Source organism: Ovis canadensis, chromosome 23 (assembly GCF_042477335.2).
Source record: "Ovis canadensis isolate MfBH-ARS-UI-01 breed Bighorn chromosome 23, ARS-UI_OviCan_v2, whole genome shotgun sequence".
Classification (NCBI taxonomy): Eukaryota; Metazoa; Chordata; class Mammalia; order Artiodactyla; family Bovidae; genus Ovis; species Ovis canadensis.
Window position 1 is genome coordinate 71,095,170 of NC_091267.1, and position 10,586 is coordinate 71,105,755.

General features: G+C 50.3%; 1 protein-coding gene across 20 annotated transcripts in view; it reads left to right on the top strand.

The window, feature by feature from the left end:
- The window catches only part of NEDD4L (NEDD4 like E3 ubiquitin protein ligase), a 371,893-nt gene that overhangs the window by 347,299 nt on the left and 14,008 nt on the right, over positions 1 to 10,586 (top strand). For all 20 annotated transcript variants that reach the window (XM_069569073.1, XM_069569089.1, XM_069569077.1 and 17 more), the window contains 3 exons: positions 6,611 to 6,684; positions 8,780 to 8,840; positions 10,526 to 10,585. In XM_069569073.1, coding sequence (XP_069425174.1) covers positions 6,611 to 6,684; positions 8,780 to 8,840; positions 10,526 to 10,585 — 195 coding nt within the window. The remainder of the gene's footprint in view (positions 1 to 6,610; positions 6,685 to 8,779; positions 8,841 to 10,525; position 10,586) is intronic.

Genomic DNA, 10,586 nt, shown 5'->3' on the forward strand with positions numbered 1-10,586 from the left:
GCACATGGCCAGTCATCCTGGAACAATGTCTTCTTTGCGTTTTTAACACATGGAGGGAGACGTAAAGAGCCAAGAAGACTTAAAATCAGTCTTGGACTGTCAAATGCAAAAAGAAGGGTCTCATGTATATCCACTTATAGAGCTCCATCCATGCTCAGTCAGGTTGCTCTGTCTTGTCTGACTCTGCAGCCCCTTGGACTGTAGCCCGCCAGGCTCCTCTGTCTGTGGGATTCTCCAGGCAAGAACACTGGAGCGGGTTGCCATTTCCTTCTGCAGGTCATCTTCCCAACTCAGGGATCGAACCCATGTCTCCTGTGTCTCCTGCTTTACAGGCGACTGCTTGAGCCATCGGGGAAGCCCATAAGACTCCATATGACTAACTTAAATAACACGGTTCAGAAGGCATCACTGATGCCGTGATTAGATACAGACGCCCTGAGAGACCTTCCTCAGTTACAGTTAAATGTGACTTTCTACCTTACAGGTACAAACCAAACAGAAAATGTTTGCATTTTTAAGTAGACTTCTGATAAAGATTTTCATGATCATTGTAATTCATGTCAATTATTCATTAAAAACAATTCTCAAGCCTCCTCATATTAATGTGGATTTTTCTGACTTTGGATTGAATCAGGTAGAGTAATGCAGTAATCACAACAGACTCGCGAAATGAGTAAGGTAATGATTAGGTGCCCTGTTTGAGAAATTACTGCCTTGCCTTTGTGGAGAGCTAAACCTGATTAACGAGGAACTAGCGTATCTATTTTGTATTCTGGAAAAAGTACGGAGTGAATCAGGCAGCTGCACCTAGCTCTCATCTCCCACACTCAGTCCATCGCCAGGCCCTGTTCATTTTCACTCCCTGCTGTTTGTCAGTTCTCTCTGTTTTCCCTGTCTGCCCCTCACCAGTACCTGAGGGTGAGCTACCATATACATATTATATGGCTTCCCTTGTGGCTCAGCTGGTAAAGAATCCGCCTGCAATGCGGCAGGCCTGGGTTTGATCCCTCGGTTGGGAAGATCCCCTGGAGAAGAGAAAGGCGACCCACTCCAGTATTCTGACCTGGAGAATTCCATGGACTGTATAGTCCACGGGGTCGCATATAATATATAGTGACATATGTTTTATATATATATATATATATATATATATATATATATATATATATATATATATATATATATATATATATGTAACTTTACTTACTCATTTCTCGGCTGAGCTGAGTCTCTGTCTCTGCTCGGGCTTTCTCTGGCTGCGGCGAGCAGGCTGCCCTCTCGTTGTGGGGCGCAGGCGTCTCATCGTGGTGCGTCCTCTTGTGGAGCACAGATTCTAGGGCCCATGGGCTCAGCAGCTGCAGCCCCCGGGCTCTAGAGCACAAGCTCAGTAGCTGTAGCACACGGGCTTAGTTGCTCCACAGCATCATGGGATCTTTGATCTTCCTGGATTAGGGATCGAACCCGTGTCTCCTGCATTGGCAGGCGGATTCTTCACCACGGAGCCTCCAGGGAAGCCCCTCTTGTAGACGTCTAACTGGTCTTTTATATCCACCTTGACCTCCTGCAGTGGCAGAGTGGCCTTAGCAGAATGTGAGATGGTCATGTCATTCCTCTGCTGAAAGCACACAGAGAATTCCCGTTCTGTCACTGTCGAGGTAAAGACCCAAATCCTGTACGTGCCCTGTGAAGTCCTGCGTGGCCGGGCCCGGAGTATTTGTCTCAGCTGCACTTTGCGTCATTGCTGCCTCTCATACTTTCTGGGTCTGCTCCCACAAGATCTCTTGCACACACCAAGCTCCTTCTTGCCTCAGGACCTTTGCACATTCCATTCCTTCAGTGGGGAACACACTCCCAGCCTCGGTTCGGACAACCAGCTCTGACCCCAGACCCCAGTCCTTCAGAGGGTCCCTTGTGTCTCCCTGTGGCAAGTACCATAAGTGCCTTCCCACTCGTTTGTGCGGTTGCGTGTTCAGCGTCTGCCTCGCCCGTCGGGCTCCGCCCAATGGCAGCTGTCCTGGGGCTGCCTGTCACTCACTGCTGTGCGTTCACCACCTCTCAGTGCCCGCTGCAAGGCCGGTGCCCAGAACAGAGTTGTTGAGACCAAAACGTGGACATCAGCAAGAGGCTTGTACCGGCATCGCCCTCTCCAGCCCTTTGCAAAGCTGCTGTTCTGTTTTTCTGATACTGAGCTGCACGAACTGCTTATGTATTTTGGAGATTAATCCTGTGTCAGTTGCCTCATTCGCAGTTATTTTCTTCCATGTTGAAGGCTGTCTTTCCTCTTGTTTATGGTTTCCTTGGCTCTGCAGTGCATTGCAGTTTTCTTAACCCAAAAGGGAGCCCACACCTCCTTGTGCCCATGGAAGTGAGATGTGCGTGCGGTCAGCCTTCCCCCAGTGCTCTCCGCTTTCTCTCCTTCTGTGATTAGAAATGCCAGCCCGTGGGGTGGCGGCAGCCGCTCCACGTAATGGAGCTGCAGCTGTTGCCGTGCTTTTCCGGTTTGTCTTCTTTCTGGTTGGTGAGACTCTGGAGCTGCTGGGTGGGGAGGCCTGTTAAAAATGTTCCAAGTGAACAAATTTCAGTATTTAACAATCGTCACACACCAGCCAGAGATGTAAGCTGTGACACGCAGAAGCTCTGGACTGCAGGGCCAGCAAAGCAGCGCCCGATGGGTGAGAGGCGCCGTGCAGTGGGGCGGGCCAGAGACTGGGCGGCAGCCGCGCAGGCGGGCTCTTTGGGGCCTGGCCTGAGCTGGGCGAAGGCACACGTTTCCAGCTGGGGCGATAGTGCTCCTTTAGGGGCAAAAACCCGTTCTTAGAGGACAAGAGGTCTCAGCCATCACAAGGGCTTGTGTCCTCCACGAGGCCACAGAACATACCGCTGATGTCCCATAGGCGCCTTTGGTAAGATTGCACAAGAGGAAAGGGGCAGTTGAGGGGGCTGGCATCTAAAAAGCCTCCTCAGGGGGTCCTGACTGGGGAAAAAGGCTGAGAAGCACTGGGTAGGGGAGAGCAAACAGGGGAAAGACAGACACTGGGGACAGGAGGGGAGAGAGAGGGGAGAGGCTGGACCAGGAACCCAGGGAGGAGGCGGCTCCTCCAAGATGGGGTCAGGAAGATGGGCAGGGGCAGCTGCGGGGAGCGTGAAGGTGGGAAGAGGCACTGATCGCCAGGGAACCTGGGGAGGACGGGGACAGCAGTGCCCAGGAGTAGGAGGAGCAGCAGCCAGACCTTCCTCTGACCAGGTCCTGCACGCCCGATTTGACCCAGTGTCTCTGCGGACTTCTCAGACCTTTGTCCTAAAGCATCTGCCAGAAGATCAGGGAGACCTGTGTGAGTCCCAAGTTGTTACTTAGCAAAGAAGTGAGGTCCAGTTCTGTGAGAGCCACATCCCAGAGGTTTTGCTGGTCTTCGTGGTCTTGCTTTACAAAGACAAGAGAGGAGTTCGTACTTGGGCCAAGAGACTTCAAGAAAGAAGTTTTCTTTCATAAGCACTGTTGACCCCCTCCTGTGTGCCAGGCGCTGTGTTAGTTTGTTAGTGTTGGGTCCTTAAGGAAGGAATTCAGACAGAGATCACAACTGTTTCTAAACAGTGGAATTTTTAAAGACCCTGGTGCCAGGAAAGATTGAGGGCACCAGGAGAAGGGGCAGTAGAGGATGGTTGGATGGCATCGCTGACTCAAGAGACGTGAGTTTCTAATGGAGTTTGAAGCTGTTCAAACAGGGGTGTGTGAGGGCAGGGAGGGGGGCAGCTGAGGCTCTGGGAGGACTTGCGTTCTCCAGAGAAGGGCCTGGAGCCCCCGAGCCCCCATCACCACCTCCCGGAGAAACCATGGCCCTGATCAGCCATGTGACCCAGAGTTGCCCTGGCCAGCAGTTCCTTCCCTGCACAGATAGTACAGTCTGCTCTTTTTTTTTTTACTTTCAAAAATGATTTTATGTATCTGATTATAAAATATAATAAAATATTGATCTTTGTACTAAAGTCAGTACAGTAAACACACATTAAAATCACCTTTAGTTCCTACCACCTAGAGAATAATCACCATTAAATTTTTGTTTGTGTCTTGCAGAATTATTCTCTGTAAACACACACAAGGTATTTTTATTTTTACTTACTTATTAATTACAGGAGTGGAATTGTGGAGTGTGCACAGTTTTAATAAATCCTAGGTGGCTTTCCATGTCAGTAAATACCATTTTTTAATAGCTATGCTGGATTTCATTCCATAGACCAAACATCCTTTTTTAATAATGTCTGTCTATTTATTCGTGGCTACACAAGGTCTATGTTGCTCTGCGGGAGCTCTTCTCTGGTCGTGGTGAGCGGAGAGCACCTCTTCGTCCCGGTACCCCGGCTGCTCACCGCAGCGGCCTCTCTCGTTGGGCGCGCGGGCTCCGGAGCGCAGGCTCGGCAGTTACAAACTTGGTCACCCCACCACATGTGGGGTCTGGCCAGAGGAGGGATCGAACCCATGTCTCCTGCGCTGGCAGGCCAATTCTCTGCCACTGAGCCACCAGGGAAGCCCCATAGACCAAACATTTTCAGCCACGCCCTAGTGGTTGGTATCTAGGCTAGTTCAGTATCTCACCATATAAACAGTATGAAGACAGCAATCCTGAAAGACACATTTTTGTACCAATATCTTGCCGTTGGTGTACATCCTAAAAGAGAAGTGACTGTAAGAAGGGACTTGCACCTTAAAATCATGACGCCTGTTGCCTTCCCACTTCCTCAGCAGAGCTGTTCAATATCCTCAAGAAGTGCTGGGACCTACATGGTACAAGAGCAGATCCCCGCTAGGGGGCACGGGGGGCGACTGGACAGGCTGAAAGTTAGTGGTGGAAGGGAGCCCAGTGGGAAGGAAGGGTTTGAAGAAATATAAAAATACAGTAGCAGTTAAGTCCATACTGGGGACAGGAAAGCATCATATTGATGCTGTTGAAAGTGGGGTTCAGTCACGTGGGAGGGAAGCTAGGTCTCTTCCCAGATAATGAAGGAAAGGAGGAAGAAGACGACGGGAAGGGCCAAGACCAAGGATCCGCAGGCTTAGATTGAAAAAGCTGCCTCCACATGAAAAAGAACAACAGTCAAGCGCACCATCAGAGGAAGTGCTTAGAGAGGAAGAGGATCTGATGGGCAGGCCAGAGACGTCCGGTCTGCTCCTGGGTGTGTGTGGCAGGGCTGGGGCGCTCTACTGTACTGTTCAGTTGCTCAGGGGTGTCTGCAGCAGGCTTCCCCGTCCATGACTATCTCCCAAGTTTGCTCAAACTTCTGTCCATGGAGTCGGTGGTGCCATCCAACCATCTCATCCTCTGCCGCCCCCTTCTGCTGGCTTCAGTCTTTCCCAGCATCAGGGTCTTTTCCAGTGAGTCAGCTCTTCATCTGGTGGCCAGAGTGTTGGAGCTGAGGCAGGTCGCTGAACGTGGACCTGTGTCAGAGCAGGGGTCTGTTACAGGTGTGACTCTGTATCCCGCGTGAGGGATGAGACCCGGACGTTTACTCTGGAGAACCCGCTCCCTCGGGCTTGGCTTCCTCCTGGACATAGCCGGATGCATGTGGGGGAAAGACCGCAAGGACTCCCAGCAGAATATGAAAGTGGTTATCTGTGAATGGGGGAGCTGTGGGTGGTATTTTTTTCCTCCTTATTTCCCCGGAATTTCCATGAGAGTAAACACTTTCCTGTTAGATCAGTAGACTCTTCCTTCCCTTCTGCTACTTACCGCTTTGTCCACTTAGCTGTTAAGCCAGGGCCAGCAGAGGAGGAGACTCTGCCTTGGGCTCGCTGTCTTTGCTCTTCACACTCCTGGGCGGCTCTGATGGAGGCGGGGACGTTCTGGGACGGGGAGCCGGGAGGTGGTGTCGTGTGCCTGCCAAATCCTTTCAGTTGTGTCCGACCCTTTGTGACCCCATGGACTGCAGCCCGCTAGGCTCCTCTATCCATGGGGTTCTCCAGACAAGAACACTGGAGTGGGTTGCAAGCCCTCCTCCAGGGATCTTCCTGACCCAGGGCTAGAAGCTGCGTCTCCTGCACAGCAGGCAGATTCTTTTATCGCTGAGCCACCGGGGACGCCCGAGGTGGTGTCTGATGCACAGAAAAGGCAGGGGTTCTCCGGGGGCAGGTGGATCGATTCCTCAGCTTGACTTCCTCAGCATCTCTCTCTTAAGTCCCTGTGTTTTGTCCCTTTGAAAGAAATTCCACGTATTTTTTTTATGGCTATAAAATCTAATTTTCAGCAACAAATTGGGATCTCTGCAGTCTTGATGGATGTACCCTGTCTTTTCTGTGAAACATAATTAAATTTCTTGATAAGTCAATAGCAGATGAAAAAAAGTGTTGTTCCCCACTGTTGCTAATGTATGAAGGATAATTAAAACTCATAAATAACCATAAAATCATTTGCCTTCGATGATAACATCTTTAAGCGTGTAACATCTTAACAATTTAAAGGCCTCATTAGATACTCCCTTGGACACAGAGCCCATTTTCTGGGAAAGAGTTCTGAATAAATTTTACTTACGTTCCTTTTATAGTGAGATGTTATTACTCAGTGATAATATGCAAAATAGCTTCATGATGGTGATCGTTGTTTTATCTTTGTAATTGCAGACATATCAAGTGGATCTGAAGCCCAACGGGTCAGAAATAATGGTAACAAATGAAAACAAAAGAGAGTACATCGAGTACGTACACACACAGCCCTTCCTTTGATTAAATCGCGCGGCGTGTTTGGTGGGCAGCCCTCGCCAGAGCACCTTGTGCGTGCTGTGGGCATCCTCGGAGCAGCCTGGGCTCCTTTCCGGCTGGGCTCACGGGATGCCGAATTACGGGGTGGAAAGGGCGACTTGTATCATGGCTTCTTGGAGCTGCCGACAGAGGAGCCGCGGGAGGAGAGAAGGGTCCTTGTTGAGTAACATAGCAGACACTCTGGGAGCCAGTGGGCGTCCTGTCTAAAACTGAGAATCACAGCGGTGGAACACGGTGTCAAAAGCCAGTTGGGGTAAAAGTAGAAACAACCAAAGAGAAGATATTGCCTCTCTCTCTCCTGACTTCTCTTCCATAATGAAAGTGTAGGAAAAGAGTTAAAATGGATGAGGAGAATTCAGCAGGTGCTGAAACATCATTCCTGATGTGTGTAATTTTCTTTACTCAACCTCAGCCTCCGCTGGTGGAACAAGATGTTGAGTGCTTTGGAAATCCAGGACATCTGTAGTGGGCAGGGCTTTCTCTGTTGGGCAGCTTGCATTTTCCTCTTTGGTGTATAGGTAATGCTTCAAGCACACGGTTCTGGTATCCTCCAAGGACTGCCGGGCTGCCCTCGCTAACCTCGGGCGGGTCAGCGTAATAGTGGTTGGCTCCCAGGGTCTTAGTTCCTGCTCGTCTAGTGAGCTACAGCCATGGGCTGAGCTCCTTGTTTGCGTTCAGAACATCATCTCAACAAGCCAGGTTGCCTCCTCTCTCAGTATAATGGGTCACAGGACTTGAGAGAATGGCCAAGGGTCCTAGCATCCTTCCTTAGCATCTGCAGAGAAAAGCCTACTGTCTTTCCTAATTAGGAAGAACGGGGGAGTGTTGAGTCCCTAGAGACCCTGACGAAGGACGGACTTCTCCACTCGCACATTTGAAAGCTTGCTACTCTTAGTCAAAGACCAGAAGTAAGATACTACAGTTCTTGCCTGTTCACGTTCATTGGCACTGAACTTGGACAGTCTCAGCAAGTAAATGGTGTCCTAGCAGACGCCATTGTCTTCACCCAGAAAGCACAGACTTGGAATCGATTTTTAACAGCCCTCCACCCCAGGGCAACTAGGGTCAGGAGTCAGAGGGTTTGGACCTTGTGATACCTGTTGTACATCTTTCTTTGCAGTTAATTCTTTCCAGTTTCAGGTCGGGGGTTGGGGGCAGGGCCTCAGGCAGCGTCTCCACTGGCTTCACCGCCAGAAGTCAGGTTGAACTCCCAGCTTCTCCCTGCCCCCTGCACCCCTGGCACAGGCGGAGGCTGCTGGGCTGGTGATCGCAGCCCAGCCAGGGAGCCCCCGAAATGCTGAGCAGTGGGCGGGCGGCAGGCTGGTCCCTGGGCGCTGTTGCCACGGCTCCCCCTCCCCATAAGTGCGAGCCCTTGGTGACAAGGTCCCTGTGCTATTTCACGACAGAACACCTTAGGGGGACTCCAAAGCGGATTCGCCTGGCAGTAAACGCTGCTGTACAGTACACGTTGTCACAGGGAGCATGGTTTCAGTGGATTTCTGTGACTCGAAGAGGTTTTTTTACCACTAGTCCTCCAAATGTTGGTATTAAAGTATTAATGTTAGTGGTAAAATGCTGATAAATTGTATGTCTTCATTGAAAACCAGCGCATTGGATACTAGAACGAAATATCATATGATCACATATATTGTGCTGGGTATTCCCCTTGAAAATATGTGCATGGTTGTACATAAGTGTGGGTAGGTACATAGGTGGGTTTTTGTGTATGTGTCCATTATGCCCAGGTATGTTTGTATTCAAAGCCCATTTGCCCTTTTCTCTGGACAGTCACGTTTATAAAGCAGCTTTGGTAAACAGGCTTGGTGGAGGGGAGCGAGGATAACCAGTCTTACTTTTTTTAAATCCTCAATGAGATTCGAGGCTGCACGTGTGCCCCTGTTCTCGAAAGCATCCAGGACTCAGCAGCAGTGGCCCCGCCCTCTCCTTGGCCCGCTTCGGGCCCCGCCCCTCCCCTGCCCGACCAAGGCAGGGTGACGGGGGTGGTTAACTGCCGTCCGTTTCCTCCCGCAGCCTAGTCATCCAGTGGAGGTTCGTGAACCGGGTCCAGAAACAGATGAACGCCTTCCTGGAGGTGAGTCGGGCTCACTGGGAGCCAGGCCTGTGCCCTGAGGTTGGGAGAGGACCACCCTCCTCCTGGGGGTGGGCACGAGGCGGAGGAGCATCACAGTCCCCTACACGGGCGCAGGTGTGGGGACCCCACTCCCGCCGCCTCCAGCGCCGGGACAGGAGTGTGAGCTGCGGCCTTCTGTTTGTTAGCTTTGGTTCAGTGTTTTCTAGCTTTGTTGCTATTAGTTTTTAATTTGCTGTAATGGTTTTTTAAAGCGAGATCTTTACAGACTTGATCCAGAAGGGCAGGCTCCCCCCACAGAGGCTAGAACCATCATCCTGCAGTTTCCAGTGGTGCCCGGGGAAGGCTGGGAGCACCTCAGCCTTTTGCTGCTGAGAAATTGGAGGACCTGGGCAGTTTCCATTCATACCATCCCTCCCCGGGAGCGGTGCCCTCCCCTTCATCGGTCGGACTTTTTTTTTTTTAATCCCCTGCCCTTTCTTCATGGCTGGCTGAACAATTCCTCACCCTATTAAAGTGAGAAGCAGTTACTTCTCAAACCCTGGTAGTTAACGTCAATGATGCCACAAGGCCCCTGAGGAGAAAGGCCCGTCACAGAGAATAGTGGTTCATCATTTTTTTAAATGGCTCACCGTGACCCAAAGTGCAGTTTCTTTTTAAGTCCTAATAGTTGCTCTAGTTACTTAGAACGAGCCCCAGGTGTCCACTCCAGGCTTCCGTTCTCATTGAACCGATGCCGGGTTCTCGTTGGCTGATGCTCTCAAGCTCATCCCTCACCTGCTTACCTGCTCGTAGTGAATAAAGCACCAGCCCAGGCAGGACACTCGGAAAAATTCTGGGACCTTGGGTGTAACGGGTGAATTGGACGCACTTGAGAACTGCAGGGTTCATCATACCTTATTTACACAAGAAACCCAGCTGGCCTCACTCGAGGTGATCTCACTTGCAGAAACGGACCATGCGAAGGGCCAGCAACACAGAGCATCCGTCCTGGATCAGAGCAGTAGTTAGTGAAAGTGCTAGTCGCTAAGTCGTGTCTGACTCTTTGCAACACCATGGACTGTAACCCGCCAGGCTCCTCTGTCCATGGGATTCTCCAGACAAGAATGCTGGAGTGGGTTGCTATTTGCTCCTCCAAGGGATCTTACTGACCCAGGGATCAAACCCACATCTCCTGCATTGCAGGTGGATTCTTTACCGTCTGTGCCATCAGTTAGTGATAACTAACCAACTAAGCTGGGAACCGGGCTGGTTCTCTGTACTCCCTGTCTCTCTGCTGATCACACAGCCACCTCTGGGATTTCATCTCTGCCTTTGATACCTTATTTATAAATAGTTCGCTTGCACGCCTATGGCCTGTGTGTCTAAGGGCACCCTGACTCCCGGCAGTGTGTCATAAATGGCTTTTGAAATCCGCCGCCTGCTTACAGCAACTCATATTTTCATAGTGTTTCAGGAATTACTCAAATACCTGAACCCTCTGGAGTCTGCCGCTCTTTAAATCTTTTATACTGTGATTATGCTGTTTTTATCGGAACTAAAATCACTGAATACTGTCACTGATAGCTATAAATCATCAGAGAACAATGTGTTTTTTCCTAGGTAACCACACAAAGCTGGTTGGCCCTGTAAAATTTGTCTCTTTCAGAGAAAAAGGTATTGAGAGTGATTTTTTTTTTTTCTTTCAGGGATTCACGGAACTGCTCCCTATTGATTTGATTAAAATCTTTGATGAAAATGAACTGGAGG